This window comes from Squalius cephalus (genome assembly GCF_949319135.1).
Source record: "Squalius cephalus genome assembly, chromosome: 14".
In the NCBI taxonomy this organism is placed as follows: Eukaryota; Metazoa; Chordata; class Actinopteri; order Cypriniformes; family Leuciscidae; genus Squalius; species Squalius cephalus.
This window is the reverse complement of record NC_137135.1, coordinates 35,782,336-35,800,589: the sequence shown is the minus strand read 5'-3', so window position 1 is coordinate 35,800,589 and position 18,254 is coordinate 35,782,336. Positions and strand designations below refer to the sequence as shown.

The 18,254-nt window shown below is 42.8% G+C and overlaps 3 protein-coding genes across 3 annotated transcripts in view; 2 read left to right on the top strand and 1 right to left on the bottom strand.

The window, feature by feature from the left end:
• Positions 1-17,871, bottom strand: part of dhrs13l1 (dehydrogenase/reductase (SDR family) member 13 like 1) — a 33,885-nt gene extending 16,014 nt beyond the window's left edge. Inside the window, exon 1 of the mRNA XM_079892146.1 lies at positions 17,580-17,871. The gene's annotated coding sequence lies outside the window, so the exon portion shown is untranslated. The remainder of the gene's footprint in view (positions 1-17,579) is intronic.
• LOC307170851 (interferon regulatory factor 2-like) lies at positions 2,714-17,911 on the top strand. The gene is made up of 8 exons (XM_079892164.1): positions 2,714-2,856; positions 3,503-3,595; positions 3,757-3,856; positions 11,305-11,478; positions 13,334-13,371; positions 13,490-13,583; positions 14,568-14,711; positions 17,028-17,911. The coding sequence occupies exons 1-7, from the start codon at positions 2,830-2,832 to the stop codon at positions 14,651-14,653; spliced, it is 612 nt and encodes a 203-aa protein (XP_079748290.1). The 5' UTR covers positions 2,714-2,829; the 3' UTR covers positions 14,654-14,711; positions 17,028-17,911.
• LOC307170850 (interferon regulatory factor 2-like) overlaps positions 2,778-18,254 on the top strand; it is a 45,826-nt gene continuing 30,349 nt past the window's right edge. Inside the window, exon 1 of the mRNA XM_079892161.1 lies at positions 2,778-2,856. Within this exon, the coding sequence (XP_079748287.1) occupies positions 2,830-2,856 (27 nt within the window). The 5' untranslated portion in view covers positions 2,778-2,829. The remainder of the gene's footprint in view (positions 2,857-18,254) is intronic.

The following is an 18,254-nucleotide window of genomic DNA, read 5'->3' as shown; positions in this document are numbered from 1 at the left end:
ATTTTAACATATGTAACAACATATTTTTATATAAATATAAAAAAAACGTATTGTGTCTTCAAGCACATTTATGGCCAGACATCACTTAAATATTATCTGGATATGCATTTTTCTGATCATACATTCATATTTACAGATGGTTCCAAGGATCCAAAGACAGGACACGCTGGGTCAGCAGTATATATTCCAAAGAATGGGGTAATATGTCAGATAATCTATCAGTAGCCTATGGGACATTCTACCAGAAACGTACATTATCTGTCCTTGAATTGTTACAGTGACTAAAAAAGTATTTCATCCAAAAATTCCTAAAACTGGCTCATAGTTGATTTCTGTTAGTTGTTCTGTAAAGGAATATGTCATTCATTAGGTTCTCAGATATTTTTTTCTTTATTAAAAACACTTTTGAAAATTACAAATCCTGTCCATGTCCTTGTCCTCAGCCAAATTGGAGCTACAGCTTCCATAGTTTTGTTATGCTAAAAACTGTTATTTAGGAAAAAAGCTCCATCAATAACAAGTTTAAGCTGTTATCATTCACATCAACTGATCAAAAACATGAAATTATATATAAATTCTACAAATAAATTCTATTTTACAACTGTCCCCATGTTTTGGTCAGTCCTGTCACGTTTACATAAAACTCTACATAAAATGTGTGAAATACGCCTTTAAGGGTATCACTCAGAGGAAGTGACATCATTTGATCCAGATGAAGCTGACATTGATCAAGGCTGCATTCTGTCATTGAATTGTATGATTTTAAGCTTTTTTTTGTATGTTTTTTTTAGGAAGACGAGCTAAAGGGTCAGGCCCTGTCACGGTAAAACATTCCAGAAAATAATGAAAATGTTTTAAATTCAAAACATGTCTAAAAAGGTTACTGAAATTCCTTGCTTGCATGTTAACAGTTTTTATGCTAGCATGCTAGCAGGCTGAGTAATGGCAGTTTAAAATGGCCAACCGTCAGGCCCTGTCACATTCCTGTGTGACACGGCCTTACAAATTAATGTTATTGTTCTTTTTTATTACATTTATTGCATATATTATGTATTTAACACATGCAATAGTAAAATGAAGGCCCAGGTGCTTGATTTTTATACAACTGTGGCCATGGAATTTAAACACAGTGATTTCAAACAGTGATTTAAACACCTGAATTCAATTATTTGGAGGGCTGTCCCAATACTTTTGCCAATATTGTGTATGTCCTTGGCTGAATTTTACCATAGTCTAATATTACATTAACATTAAAATTATAATAATAATTTAAAAAAGAAATGGCAATCAAAACTTAAATAAAGAACACAAAACATAACTTTTTCTGCATCATCAAAATCCATAAAGTCAGTCCTGTCACAGTACTGTCAGTCCTGTCACGCCATGGTCAGTCCTGTCACACAGGAAATTATGACAAAAATGTACTATTTGAGGAAATATTAATTAATTAATCTCTTTACCTGTGTAGATGAAGGTGGGGATATATATCCACTACTATCCACTACTATGTTTTTGTAAAAATCTCCTATGTAAAGGTAGTTATTTTACAACTATATGAGTGCCTGGTGGGTATTCTGTGATTTTTGTGTACTACAGTTGACCGAAAAGTTACTTATATTTCTTAAAGTAATTATAAAACCATGTTAGATACAATCAGGGACATGTGATCAATAAGAAAATGCTATTTGTATCAAAGAAATTCATTATGAAACCATTCTAACAAATACAAATTTGTCTGTGACAGGGCCTGACATTTTAGGGGTGAAATGCATATAAAACTGTATTTTATTCAATCATAAAAACATGCTGAGATGGGATGATATGTTTCTCTCATAGTTTAACATGTCCTCCATATGACTCAACGTTCAGATTTAAGAAAAATATATTTTTTCCCCCAAGATTTTTATAAGTGGAAATGTACGTTTCTGGTAGAATGTCCCCTATACACAACAGAGCTGGTTGCAATTTTGTTGGCCTTGGAATGGGTAGAGGGAAATGATTTAAATAACTCAGTGATTATATCTGATAGTTATTCAGCTTTAGAAAGCATGAAATCTATAAGAAATGATATAATTCATAAAATTTGTATGGTTTTGTAAGTTAAATGCAAAGGATTTAAAATCAGTTTTCTTACATGAGGAGGTTGACAAACTTGCAAAACAAACACTGAAACACAATAGAATATTACAAGTTCCATATAGCAAATCTGAAGCTAAAATGTTCATTAAAGCATATGCAAGATCAACATGGAGTATTGGGTGGATCATGACAAAGGGGGACATTTATATAATATACAACCAGAAGGAACAGAGTGTAGTAGAAGAGAGGAAAGTGTAATTACACGGTTAAGAATAGGACACACAGGGCTCAATTCTTCATTGAAGATAATAGGGAAACATCCAACATTGTAGTCATTTAGATAATGTAGAGCATATTTTATTTCATTGCAAAAAGTACAGCCAAGAAAGAAATCGGCTTTTTCAGTCTCTCAGAATGGCCAATCAGAATAATTTTACAATGCAAGGTTTATTAGGGAAAACATCCAGTAACATTTATCACTTTGTTATTAAGTTTTTGAGAGACACAGACTTAGCTAAAAGGATTTAATTTAGTTTTTATTAAAGTTCCAATATCTCCTGATTCACACTCCGGCCCAGTCGGTGGCGGTAATGCACCGTTAAGTTGGTTTGCCAACCGCGATAAACCAAAACAAAAGAAGAAGATCACACATTAGGATCACTACCGTGAGGCAATACATAAACACCACACTAAATAATCTTTTAGTGTACGTATTTTTATTTGTATCGTTACTGGCTACTGTACGCCAGCATGAGGCACAGGACCTGCAAAGTTGTGGTGAGTTTTGCAGGGAGGTTGGTAACGGTAGTTAGTATTATCGTTCACTTTAGCCTTCATATGGTATGAGTCATATCAAGCATTTTATGATGCCACTGTCAAAACAATATTTAGCCTTGGCATACCCCTTCATGTATTTACTGAACATTTGTGTAATAATTCACGGCAAGTTAATAAACTGAATATGATGGTGGAGCAGACCGGTGGCGTGGTGCACTTTCTGGTTTGCTGACCATCACTTTTTAATTTTCACTTGTTAACCGCTTTCACACACGCACACAATATAAAATACACGATGATAAATATAAAATTCAATACACAATACCTATATAAAACACTATTATTTACACGATTACTACTGAAAGATCTGCTATTAACTGCATATTCACTATATAAAATTCACTGGAGTGAAAAGTTCGTCGTCTTCTTCTTCTTCTTCCTTTTTTTTGGCGATTCGCATCGATTTCGTGCATTACCGCCACCTACTGTGAACTTGATCCAGAGACTCTAACAACTACCTTAAAGGTTAAAGTTTGTCATCTTGCTTCCTGGAAAGTCATGAAGGAATGTACAACCTGTTGAAGGAGGAAAAGTTGCTGTCAAACAAATTCCAGATCTCTCTCTATCTCTCTCTCTTCTTCTCTAGGCCAGGATGCCGGTAGAGAGAATGCGAATGAGGCCGTGGTTGGAAGAGCAGATAAACTCGTGTAAAATACCGGGGCTGAAATGGGTCAACAAGGTACTGTGACTGTGCTAGTCTTTTTATAGCATTTAATTGGTGAAAACTACAATCGCCATGAGCACGATGTTATTATCTGTGAAGCGTTTCGTCATTTTTAAGTGCACATACGCAGGGTGTGTCTTGATCCGTGACATCTTTTGCATGTTCTTTGCCTGCAGGAGAAGAGAATATTCCAGATTCCATGGATGCATGCTGCGCGACACGGCTGGGACGTGGAGAAAGATGCTCCTCTCTTCCGAAACTGGGCCATAAACACAGGTGCAGTCAGCATGAAACACTGACATTTCTGCATGTAAACATAAACACACACATACAGACAGAACGTTCTGTCATTCTCTGAACAAAATAGTGTGCTTACCTGTTTAAAACTCAGTCATAATGTGAGGATGCTGTTTTGCATTTGCCAAGACGAGCTGTTGTTTTTTGTTTTACTAGTTAGTTGATGGGGTGTTCTGGGAGGATGCTAGGATTCTCTTACGAGAGGTTCTCTCGTATTGCGTAAGTTGCTTACGCTATGGGTAAAGTCATCTTTTCTCGAGATATTAAGCCAAAAAATTATCCTTAATTTTTATAATCTTGTCAACGCAGTGCAGCAGCACGCAGACCTAGAGCAGGCTATCTAGCGTGCTCATTGGCTGCCCTGCGGCAACTGCAGCAGCCTACCACTGAGCCTGGCGTGACGTCGCGCCCTCACGCGTCACAGCCCGCCAGAAGGGGCGTGGTTTAGCGTATATAAGGAAGGGCTCGGAGGCTGCTCCCCTGATTTTCGTCTCTTCAGCGAAGCTCTCCGCATCGCTGGACTCTGAGAGATGCCGCTGTCGAAACAAGCGACTAGCAAGCCGAGGATAGAGCCTGAGGAAGCCTGTCGTCTTTGCCGCCTTCAGCCATCCGTGCCTGCTTCGCTATCCGGCGACAGTGTCCTTTTTTGCTGTGCTTCCTTGTGTGCTCACCCCCGCAACACACTCCTCTAAAAGAGCACAAGGCGTTTGTTGCAAAATGCCTCGCATTTCCTGTGGCTCTTGCCAAGCCCCGCTCAGCGACAGGGACCGCCATGTGATCTGCGCTCTCTACCTGGGACGAGACCACGCAGCCCTCGCTCTCTCTTCGCGAAGAACTGCCGATGTCGACCCTGCGGGCTCGACTCGCCTTGTTCGACGCTCACGCTGTCTCTCCGCCTGCCTCCGCCGGACCGCGCAAGAAGCGCCGCTCCCAGAGGCCACCGGAACCCGATGCAGTAGCTAAGTGCTCGCCGGAACCCTTCCCGCGAGCCTCGCTCTCTCCTTCTCCACCCCCCTTTCCCGACGCCCAGCGGCCAGCCCCCGCCCGCACTGCCGTCGCCTCAGGGGATGAAGCGGACGAGGCCGCTATCGGTGACAGCTGCTCTCTCCTGGCCTCGGACAGCGAAGAGTGGTCCGGATCACACCGCTCCACCTCTTCTTCGACCCAGGAGTCTAGCCGGGCCCGCGCCAATGTCGACACGGAACTTCTCCGCCTCCTCACTAAGGCTGTCGACCAACTAGGCCTCGAGTGGTCCCCACCGAAGGCGCCCGCGCCTAACAGACTTGACGGGTGTTTTCTGCCTAGCCGCCAACAAGCGCCTGCCTCTAGGTCAGCACCCTTCCTGCCTGAGCTCCACACCGAGCTCTCGAAGTCTTGGAGCGCCCCCTTCTCCGCTAGACTCCGCTCTCCGGTCTCCTCGACCCTCTCTCAAGTAGACGGGGCCGCCGAGAAGGGATATACACAGATTCCCCCGGTAGAGGAAGCGGTCGCAGCGCACCTTTGCCTGCCATCCGCCAGATGGCGCTTAAAGTCTGCCCTACCGTCCAAGGCCTGCAGGACCACGTCAGCGCTCGTCGGCCACGCCTTTGCCGCCGCCGGCCAGGCTGCTTCCGCCCTGTATTCAATGGCAGTTCTCCAGATCCTCCAAGCCGATCTCTTCCGCGAAATGGACGAGTGAGGCCCGGACCAGACTGTCTTGACGGACCTGCGCAGCGCGACGGACCTCTCTCTTTGCGCTACAAAGTCCGCGGCACAAGCCATCGGAAGATCCATGCGCTCACCGTCACCGAAAGACATCTTTGGCTGACGCTCGCCGACATGGGTGAATTTGAGCGCTCCGTGTTCCTCAACGCCCCGCTCTCCCCCACCGGCCTCTTCGGCCCAGCGGTAAGCGGGATTGTGGATCGTTTTTCAGAGGTACAGAAGGCATCGCAGGCCATGAATCTCTTCCTGCCCCACCGCTCGAGCTCAGCTGCAGGCCGCTCTCAAGCTCAACCTCCTGCACGTAGCTTGTCACAGTGCTCTTCTCAGCCTCCGTCTTAGCAGCGACGACAGGGCGGCCGCCCTAGATCGCGCTCGACCAGCCGTCACAGACCGCCTCCCCCCCGGGGACCCCGGCCTAAGATTGCGCTGAAGCCCGAGCCTGCGAAGTCCTCCTAGCAGTCACAAGGAGGAAAAGATGGTCGAGTCCCGCCGCGGCCGGACCGCCATCAAAACGCCCAGCTCTGTCAGTCCCCTTAAGAAAAGGCTACTGCAGTAGCGTACACTGCAGCCAACGAGTCAGTTGCACAACTCGCTCGCCTGCACACAAACGCCGTTTTTACGGCGACCCAGAGAAATCTCAAAAAGAGTGTAATGTCTGGTTATCCGTGCTCACTCTCATAAAGCGGGCACGCGCCGCTCGAGTGTTAAGCGTAGGAAATGTGCCCATGATCCCGTGCCCACACCTACCCACTGCCCGCTCTGTCACACGGTTTTCCCGGGGTTCAGATCCTCTAAAGCTCCCAAACACTGGCCGTGTTGCGAACGTAAGCCCTGTGCCCACTCACGAGCGCGCACTTACCAATAAAAGCTACCCTTTCCAGACAGGCAGTCGGGTTCCACTGAGAACGTTTCAGAAAATGTTGGGCCACATGGCCTCAGCTGCAGATGTGCTCCAGCTGGGCTACAACGCTGGCTGAAAGCGCGAGTGCCTCACCGAGCCTGGACTGCCGGCGGCTCGCGAATCAGTGTGAATCAGGGCTGCATTTCAGCCCTGCTGCCCTGGCTGGCGGCCGAATGGTACCACACAGGAGTGACAGTGGGAGTTGTCTCGCACCGGAAAGTTGTCTCGACAGACGCCTCCAACCTAGGTTGGGGGGCTCTCTTCGAGGGCAGACCGGTCTATGGCCTCTGGTCAGACCGGGAGAAACGCCTTCACATAAACTGTCTAGAGATGCTGGCGGTCGAGAATGCGCTGAAGCACTTTCTCCCATATCTGCGGGATCACCACGTACTAGTCCGCACGGACAATACGTCAGTCGTATCCTACGTGAACCGTCAGGGCGGTGTCAGATCCAAAATTCTCTGCGCCCTGGCGGAACGCCTACTCGTTTGGGCTCAGCACTCACTGCGTTCGCTGAGAGCCGCGCACATGCCCGGTCACCTGAATGATGATCCAGACAGACTGTCCAGAGACAATGTTCCCCCGGGGGAGTGGTCTTTGCATCCCCAGACAGTCCAGTTACTGTGGCGCCTTTTCGGCAAAGAGAAAGTCGACCTCTTTGCATCAAAAGACAACGCTCACTGCCCAAGGTTCTTTTCAAAGAGCGAGGATGCGCTGGCCCAAGCCTGGCCCAGCGGCCCGCTGTACGCTTTCCCCCCGGTCTCACTGTTGCCACAGGTCATCGGGAGAATCAGGCCACTCGGTGCTCCTCATAGCCCCGCACTGGGAGAATCAAATGTGGTTCCCGGAGTTAATGCGGCTGGCAGACACAGCCCCATGGCCGATACCGGTGAGAAGAGACCTCCTCTCTCAAGCCCGCGGCTCGATCTGGCACCCTCATCCAGAGCGCTGGTCTCTGCATGCATGGATACTCAACGGATACCCGTTGACCTGGGTTGTGAACACGATCACGCAGTCTAGAGCTCCCTCTACGAGACGGCTCTACGCGTCTAAATGGTCTGTGTTTAATAAATGGTGCACCGTAAAAAATTTAGACCCACAAACGTGTGGGGTCTCGTGGGTGCTTTGCTTCCTTCAAGAGCTGCTGGACATGGGCAGGTCCCCCTCCACGCTCAAAGTGTATGTTGCGGCCATTTCAGCGTTCGCTGACTCGACACATGGCCGCGCATTAGGAAGGAACGAGTTCATCATCCGCTTCCTCAGAGGAGCCAGGAGGATGAATCCCCCGCGGCCCCCGTCGGTTCCTATTTGGGATCTTTCTCTGGTCCTGGAGGCCTTGAAAGCGCATCCCTTTGAACCTATAGAAACTGTGGATTTGAAATACCTCACGCTTAAAAACGTTTTTCTGATAGCTCTGTCGTCAGTCAAACGTGTGGGTGACTTACACGCGTTATCAGTTAACGCCACGTGCCTCGAGTTCGGACCTAATGACTCAAAAGTCATTATCAAACCGAGGCACGGTTACGTCCCCCAAAGTGATGGGCACTCCTTTCAGAGCGCAGGTCATTTCTCTCTCAGCCTTGCCGGCATCCGGCAGCGAGGTCGATAATAACCTCCTCTGCCCTGTCAGAGCACTGAGAAATTACATTATGCGCTCCGCCGCTGTCAGGCGCTCGGAGCAGCTTTTCGTTTCGTTTGGTGGGCGCACCAAGGGTCTCGCCGCCTCGAAACACAGTCTGTTCAGATGGATAGTGGACGCTATTGCGGCTGCGTACGCATCTAAAAACCTGCAGTGCCCTTTGGGCATCAGAGCTCACTCCACTAGAGGCATGGCCTCATCGTGGGCTTGGTCCAGCAGGATTTCTATTCATGACATTTGTGCGGTGGTCTGGGCCTTCCCCTCTACATTTGTTAGGTTTTACAACCTGGAAGTTCCCGCCCTGCAGGCTAAACTTTTATCAGTCTAAGTCGCGTGTATGCCCTGCCCACAATTTTTGTGCACGGGCTACTTCTACTTGATTTAGCTCTCCTGGTTGAGCTGCACTATAAGGGTTGTGTCAGTCTCAGTACAGACCGGCTGGGCCGCGCTGCACTCCCTACTGTGTGCTTATGTACATGCGCTAGCCACTCTGTTGGCCGCCTGTTTCCCACTCATCGTGTTCGGTGGGCTTTCCCTGGGACTCACAGTGGATGCTGGGCGCACAGTGTTGACAAGGGGGTTCCCGTAGCGTAAGCAACTTTTACGCAACGTAAGCAACGTAAGCAAAATCAGTTACCTAATGTAACCTCTGTTCTCTCTAGAAGAGGGAACGAGTATTGCGTAATCCACCATGCTCGCGCCTTCAGTCGACGAAAACCAGGGAAGCAGCCTCTTATATACGCTAAATCATGCCCCTTCTGGCGGGCGCGACGTTACGCCGTCACGCCGTCACACCGTCACGCCAGGCTCAGTTGCTGCACTGCGTTGACAAGATTATAAAAATTAAGGATAATTTTTTGGCTTCATATCTCGAGATAAGATGACTTTACCCGTAGCGTAAGCAACTTACGCAATACTCGTTCCCTCTTCTAGAGAGAACAGAGTTTACTAGTTGGTTGATGGGGTGTTCTGGGAGGATTCTAGGGTTTTACTAGTTGGTTGATGGGGTGTTCTGGGAGGATGCTGGGTTTTACTAGTTGGTTGATGGGGTGTTCTGGGAGGATGCTGGGTTTTACTAGTTGGTTGATGGGGTGTTCTGGGAGGATTCTAGGGTTTTACTAGTTGGTTGATGGGGTGTTCTGGGAGGATGCTAGGGTTTTACTAGTTGGTTGATGGGGTGTTCTGGGAGGATGCTAGGGTTTTACTAGTTGGTTGATGGGGTGTTCTGGGAGGATGCTGGGGTTTTACTAGTTGGTTGATGGGGTGTTCTGGGAGGATGCTAGGGTTTTACTAGTTGGTTGATAGGGTGTTCTGGGAGGATGCTGGGGTTTTACTAGTTGGTTGATGGGGTGTTCTGGGAGGATGCTAGGGTTTTACTAGTTGGTTGATGGGGTGTTCTGGGAGGATGCTAGGGTTTTACTAGTTGGTTGATGGGGTGTTCTGGGAGGATGCTAGGGTTTTACTAGTTGGTTGATGGGGTGTTCTGGGAGGATGCTAGGGTTTTACTAGTTGGTTGATAGGGTGTTCTGGGAGGATGCTAGGGTTTTACTAGTTGGTTGATGGGGTGTTCTGGGAGGATGCTGGGGTTTTACTAGTTGGTTGATGGGGTGTTCTGGGAGGATGCTAGGGTTTTACTAGTTGGTTGATAGGGTGTTCTGGGAGGATGCTAGGGTTTTACTAGTTGGTTGATGGGGTGTTCTGGGAGGATGCTAGGGTTTTACTAGTTAGTTGATGGGGTGTTCTGGGAGGATGCTAGGGTTTTACTAGTTGGTTGATGGGGTGTTCTGAGAGGATGCTAGGGTTTTACTAGTTGGTTGATAGGGTGTTCTGGGAGGATGCTAGGGTTTTACTAGTTGGTTGATAGGGTGTTCTGGGAGGATGCTAGGGTTTTACTAGTTGGTTGATGGGGTGTTCTGGGAGGATGCTAGGGTTTTACTAGTTGGTTGATGGGGTGTTCTGGGAGGATGCTAGGGTTTTACTAGTTGGTTGATGGGGTGTTCTGGGAGGATGCTAGGGTTTTACTAGTTGGTTGATGGGGTGTTCTGGGAGGATGCTAGGGTTTTACTAGTTGGTTGATGGGGTGTTCTGGGAGGATGCTAGGGTTTTACTAGTTGGTTGATAGGGTGTTCTGGGAGGATGCTAGGGTTTTACTAGTTGGTTGATGGGGTGTTCTGGGAGGATGCTAGGGTTTTACTAGTTAGTTGATGGGGTGTTCTGGGAGGATGCTAGGGTTTTACTAGTTGGTTGATGGGGTGTTCTGAGAGGATGCTAGGGTTTTACTAGTTGGTTGATGGAGTGTTCTGGGAGGATGCTAGGGTTTTACTAGTTGGTTGATGGGGTGTTCTGGGAGGATGCTAGGGTTTTACTAGTTAGTTGATGGGGTGTTCTGGGAGGATGCTAGGGTTTTACTAGTTGGTTGATGGGGTGTTCTGAGAGGATGCTAGGGTTTTACTAGTTGGTTGATGGGGTGTTCTGGGAGGATGCTAGGGTTTTACTAGTTGGTTGATGGGGTGTTCTGGGAGGATGCTAGGGTTTTACTAGTTGGTTGATGGAGTGTTCTGGGAGGATGCTAGGGTTTTACTAGTTGGTTGATGGGGTGTTCTGGGAGGATGCTAGGGTTTTACTAGTTGGTTGATGGGGTGTTCTTGGAGGATGCTCGGGTTTTACTAGTTAGTTGATAGGGTGTTCTGGGAGGATGCTAGGGTTTTACTAGTTGGTTGATGGGGTGTTCTTGGAGGATGCTCGGGTTTTACTAGTTGGTTGATGGGGTGTTCTGGGAGGATGCTAGGGTTTTACTAGTTAGTTGATGGGGTGTTCTGGATGCTAGGGTTTTACTAGTTGGTTGATGGGGTGTTCTGGGAGGATGCTAGGGTTTTACTAGTTGGTTGATGGGGTGTTCTGGATGCTAGGGTTTTACTAGTTGGTTGATGGGGTGTTCTGGGAGGACACCTATTTTCCAAATCCAAAGAGTCCAACACTATATATATATATATATATATATATATATATATATATATATATATATATATAAAATTCTCATTCTTATATATAGTTTGAGTTTCTTCTACATCTGTATTTTCATAACTACTAAAGGCAATACAAATATAAAAAGCTGAAGTGATCAAGAAATGTTATTCTATAATATCTATAAGTGTATCTGGTTTTCCACTGCCATTTCTTTAGGTAAATATCAACCAGGTGACAAACAGTACCCCAAAACATGGAAGGCAAACTTCCGCTGTGCCATGAACTCCCTGCCTGACATAGAAGAGGTGAAGGACAAAAGCATCAAAAAGGGAACAAACGCCTTCAGAGTTTACAAGATGCTGTCAGTGTCTGAGAGGCACTCAAAGAGAGGTCAGTCCATAACACACATCCATACTGGCACTAGCAACGTTTACATGGACACCTTTTGTTTCAATACGATTGATGAATCCGAACATAGTGTTTACATGGCCGCTAAAGAAAGTGATCAGGTTTATGTGTGCGTTTATATGTCACAAGCTTCAAATCAGAATTGATTTTACATCATGTACACACTGCACGAATCCTGCCGTTTGCGCTAACTATTCTCCTACATCGCTTATTTTCTTTGTTTTAAAGAGCAGACTTTATATTTATCTATTTCGGGTCCTGATAAGGAAACACAAGACCTGTTGTGCCGTGCTGTGGGATGAGAGTCCGAAACAAGGACTGTTGATTTGACCAATTCATTCTGATTTACGCGGTTACATGTGATTATTTTATTTATTCTGACTGTGCTACTAGTCCGGTGGCATTATTAGGGTCCATGTAAACACTGCAACTGACTTCATCACACTCTTGTTTTTATCAGTATTTTGCCTTATATTTATTTAAATATTTTCTGTTTAGATTTTAAGTTTTGGTATTTTTGTTGTGTGTTTTTGACATTTGTATTAGTTTATTTTTAAACAATACGTTTAAAATTTTTATTAATTATTATTTCAGTTTAGTTATTTTAGTAGAACTTAAATTACATGAAACTAAGAAATGTCGCAACTAGCTTAATTTTTTTTTTTTTTTTACAATTTTTAACATTTTAATTTATTTGTTAAAATGTAATTTATTTCAAGTGACACTTTTTTCATGGTTTTCGTGTTAGTTAACTATAATAATTCTGGTATGATCCCACTTAGTCTGCCCAAGTAACTGTTACTGATGTGTCTCACAAAAGCTGAGAAGAAAATAATATGTTCATGTCATATTTCACCCCCAATTCTTTTTAGAAATAAATAAATGAAATTTTCTACATTATTTCCAGGACAATATAATGCATTTTCCTTCAACTTATCATTACTGTAATGCAAACATTATACATATACACATATAGTACCGGTCAAAAGTTTGGAAACATTACTATTTTTAATATTTTTGAAAGAAGTCTCTTATGCTCTTCAAGCCTACAGAAAAATACAGAAAAAAACAGTACTATTGTGAAATATTATTACACTTTAAAATAATGGTTTTCTATTCTAATATCCTTAAAAATATAATTTATTTGTGATCAAAGCTGAATTTTCAGCATCATCACTCCAGTCTTCAGTGTCACATGATCCTTCAGAAATCATGGTCATAACCTGATTTATTATCAATGTTGGAAACAGCAGCTTAATATATATATATTTTTTATAACCCGTGACACTTTTTCAGGATTCATTGATGAATAAAAAGTTAAAAAGAACAGCATTTATTCAAAACCCATTATTAATTGTTATTAATGTCACATTTAGCTGTGCCTTTAGTACAGCAAAGCTCAACGTGAAGGATGTTTTTTAAAATGTAATTGTGTAATAATTTATTTGTATATATTTGCTGTAACGCTTTATGTTGATTTAAATCAAAACATAATTAATGAGAATCTAATGAGGATAATGAGAATTAAACATAAAAAAAAAAACAATAATGAAACGTTTGCATCATGGTAATACTAATATAAATATATAATTTATTAGAATTTATATAGCATTTAGTTACTTAAACATCTTAATGGCCCTAAAATGGCTTCATTATCATATAATTATAAAAATCAAATATAATTTCAATGATATATGATATAATATATGAAAAAATATAATTAAATTTTACAATTTCCTATTTGATTTTGGGGTGAAAAAGCACATCAAATGTTGAAATGACAGATTTGATGATTTGCATGCATTGATCTCGATGTGTGTGTCTGTGTTTCTCAAAGGAAAGAAGCGAGCAGCTGAAAAAGAAGAAAAGATAAAGGTATGGACTCTCACTTTTGGGTGTGTGTCGTTGTGTGTGCAGTCAGAAAAGCTGAAATGATAAAGGTTATTAGATGAATCGACACAGATGTGTGTGTGTGTGTGTGTGTTAACCACAGGCGGTGCGATCGTGTCCTGAGGCGTCCAGTTGGGAAAACAGCAACGGCTCGTCCTCAGTGACAGTCAAGCTTGAGGAGGATTACTATAGCACAGGTACAGACTATCCTGATCCACCCTGCACACCTGTGCCACGGTCATGTGACGTAATTCAGGTGGAACCGGTTCTCTACAGGACGGCAAGCAAGAAGCTAGGATTAGACACTGTATCTGGTTTTTATCTCTACACTCATTTCACATTTTAGGTGTTCAGATTATCAGATGTTCACACTTTTCTACACAACCAGGTGTTGATTCTCTAATGTTGAATTGACCGATAAATGACACCATTTTGACGAGTGTCTTAAAAACAGGACTTATCGACACTAATTCAACCAAATTATGTTTTACTTAAAGGGATAGTTCACACAAAAATGCAAATTCTGTTATAATTTACTCACCATCATGTTGTTCCAAGCCTGAATGAGTTTCTCTCTTCTATTGAACACAAAAGAAGATATTTTGAAGAATGTTGGGAATCAAACAGTTGTTGGACCCCATTGACTTCTATAGTAGGAAAACAAATACTATGGAAGTCAATGAGGACCAGAAACCATTTGGTTACTGACATTCTTCAAAATATCTTCTTTTGTGTTCAGCAGAAGAAAGAAACTACATGAGGGAGAGTAAATGATGACAGAATTTAAATATTTGAGTGAACTATCCAATCGCTGTTCAAGTCAGTATTAAAAGTCATGCTTTTTAAAGAAAGAAACTTAAAATACTTGTGAATTGCTTGATGCATATTTATTTTATTTTAGTAAAAAAAATAACAACCCGATCAGCCTGAAGGGGTTGTACTCGCTATAACCGCCTCGCTCTACATTATCCATTCCTTACATGCAACTAAACCGAATCCTAATCCTATCCTAACCCTATAGTGAGTACATGTAGTTAATTAATATTTCTCAGTACTTAAATAGCCTATATAGTTACACTGTAACAATGACACCTTAAAATAAAGTGTAACCAAATTAAGCAGCATTTTTTAATATTTCGAAGGATCATGTGATGCTTAATTATGTTTGTGTTTGTGTCCAGATATTTCACCGGCGTTATCGATCAGCAGGTCCAGTCTGCGCTCGGGCTTCAGGAAGTTCTCCCCAAAAAGGGAGATCGACTTCTGACTCGCAAGATCCAGTTGCATGAAGATCACATTCTCATTTCCAGTTTCCTATGAGGAAAGTATTATAATTTTCTATCATTTACAATGATTGTGCAATAGATGTAAGTAAAGCAGTATGAAAATGTATCATTTATAAAAATAAACTTTTTGGCAGTTATTAATGTACTGTATTTGTATTGCAAGTTTTCTGAAATATGCAATGAGCACAGTTCACATTTACACAGCAGAAATCTGAACGATTGATAACAGCTGAACAGTTTGATTTTGTTGACATAGCAAGTGCTCTGAAGTGGAGAAAAAACTCGCAGACTATATGTATTATAATTTAAAGACGCAAATAGAGACAATTTTACATTATGAAAAGCCAAATATCTGAAAATTGACCTGTGCACGGAAAAACATTGGTTTTGGTATTGCACTAGTTACAATGTGGTACAAAAAGTATAAAAAAATACATTTTAGTCCAATGCAATAACAGTAACTGGCATTTTTGGGTGCAGGAAAATCCTCTCCGGGTCAAAATGACCTGAACACAATTTAAGGATACTTATGACACAAGAATTGTTTTGAGATTCATTTTACTTGTTTTACTGTTCAAGGTTTGCTGAAGAGGCTCTAGTGTGACAACATGCCCCACTATTGGGTCAATATGAACACCTTCACCGTGACAACATGCCCCACTATTGGGTCAATACAAACACCTTCCCCGTGACAACATGCCCCGCTATTGGGTCAATACAAACACCTTCCCCGTGACAACATGCCCCGCTATTGGGTCAATACAAACACCTTCCCCGTGACAACATGCCCCGCTATTGGGTCAATACAAACACCTTCCCCGTGACAACATGCCCCGCTATTGGGTCAATACAAACACCTTCCCCGTGACAACATGCCCCGCTATTGGGTCAATACAAACACCTTCCCCGTGACAACATGCCCCGCTATTGGGTCAATACAAACACCTTCCCCGTGACAACATGCCCCGCTATTGGGTCAATACAAACACCTTCCCCGTGACAACATGCCCCGCTATTGGGTCAATACAAACACCTTCCCCGTGACAACATGCCCCGCTATTGGGTCAATACAAACACCTTCCCCGTGACAACATGCCCCGCTATTGGGTCAATACGAACACCTGCCCTGTGACAACATGCCCCGCTATTGGGTCAATACGAACACCTTCCCTGTGACAACATGCCCCACTATTGGGTCAATACGAACACCTTCTCTGTGACAACATGCCCCACTATTGGGTCAATACAAACACCTTCCCCGTGACAACATGCCCCACTATTGGGTCAATACGAACACCTGCCCTGTGACAACATGCCCCGCTATTGGGTCAATACGAACACCTGCCCTGTGACAACATGCCCCACTATTGGGTCAATACGAACACCTGCCCTGTGACAACATGCCCCGCTATTGGGTCAATACGAACACCTTCCCCGTGACAACATGCCCCACTATTGGGTCAATACGAACACTTGCCCTGTGACAACATGCCCCGCTATTGGGTCAATACGAACACCTTCCCTGTGACAACATGCCCCACTATTGGGTCAATACAAACACCTTCCCTGTTACAACATGCCCCGCTATTGGGTCAATACGAACACCTTCCCGACACCACACATGCAGGGATCATTATTATTATGGAATATGTGTTCTGTATGATTCAGCGTGGACCGGCACAGAATCACGGCTTCATGTGAATATTTGCACTTGCTGAACCTCATTTGACCTTTTGACCTCAACTGCCCACAGAAATATTTGAAGCACAATTATATATTCATTATTAAAATGCCCATGGTTTCATAGAACTTTCCCAGGTCAATAAATCACACTTTTTCCCCCTCAAAATTCATTACAATTTAATTTAAGTCATTTTGAGGCCCATTTCTCCATTGTATTATCTACTATTATATGTCATGCAATGCTTATATTCATTTCAGTGTTATTTTAGTAATGTTGCAACACTAGTGTAGTTTTTATTAATATTTTGAATTAGCTTTTTTAATTTTAGTAATTTGTAATTTATTACATTTTACAATGCTTTTGTCATTTTTCTTAGCGTGTGTGTGTGTATGTATATATATATAATATTACTATTTAGGTATATTTTTTTTATTAATTAATTATTTTATTAACTAGTTCAGTTTTAGTTTTTTTTTTTTAATTTCCAGTTAGTCATTTCAGTAATTTAGTTTAAGATTTTAATCTAATATTTATCACTTATTACACCTTTAATTCTGTTAATGATTGAAATGTTTTTAGTTTTTGTTAACAATTATTTAGTTTAGAAGAAAAACTCTCAGTTCTGTGATTTTACAGGAAATAACAATCATGATATCTCTTTAATTTCGCAGTTAAATGCAGATTTCTGCTGAATTCAGACTCCATCTCGTCTCCTATTTCAGTGGAGATCTGCAAAAGTCTGCAATCATAAGTCAGAGATCTCAATATGATCTCACACACTCCTCATCAAACTCTTGCGAGACCCGAGCTGCTCTCCACACTGTTCTCTTTCTGAATATCCACAGTGTCTGCTTTCATTTCGCCCGAGGGATAAACATCTACGCATCTACTACACCTACCGGTCACAATGACGGTCTTCCCGTATAGTTTGGCAGTGCCTGTGAAGGTCTTCCTATGGACAAAAATCCTATGAAAAATAAAATATACAACTAATAAAGAAACCACAATACCCAGAAAGAGAATCATGCTTGCAGTCGTGACACTCAGACACTGAATCTGAATGAACTTGCAGATCTGGAGTCACACCCGTTTTAAACACTGCCTGATACTCTGAAATGTGTGTGTTATGTAATGACATCCGAGTGATACACAACATCTTCTACAACTCAATAAAGCTGAAGAATCAGTGCAAAGTCACTGTGTTTCAGGTCAAACGGCACAGCCTTTCCTCCATGCATGCGATTCAAGAACTTGCTGGACTGGATTCCATAAAGATTATAACTTTATAAATGACTGAAATGTAGTGAAATACCTTACATTTACTCTTTGTTTTGTTAGTGCTGTTTGCTAAGGCAAGCATATGCAAAGCAAATACCTACAAGCTGTTTTTCAAAATGAACGCAACACTGTTTTTATTTCCTTTAAAGTGTTTGATAAACCCTCAACTTTGTTAAACAGTAAGAATAATTTCGTATATATTTGTCAGTGAACTCGATCAGCATGCTGTAAATGTGTGTAATTTTAGATTTGTTTGAAATAAAGCTCTCAAACATTATTTTTTTTCCTTTCTAATAATGACTGTGATAGAAATATTTAACGTAATGGGTATTTTCAACATTAAATGTACAGAGAAACGCAGACTCTACGGATGCTCAGGTCAAAGGCCATATATACTGAACCAAAAAGTGCTTAACACAGTAGAACTAACAGTCATGTGACTAGCTCAGATCATTACAAACCACTCACCAGAACAAATCACAGTGAAGAAGACTTGAGTGACATTGATTTTTACTCAACTGTATGATATAAATGTACATGTATCTTTCTATTCAGGAGACTCATTTGGTTGTTGTGGCCAGTGATCTCCCGGCCGTGAATAAAACTTCATTTTTATGACA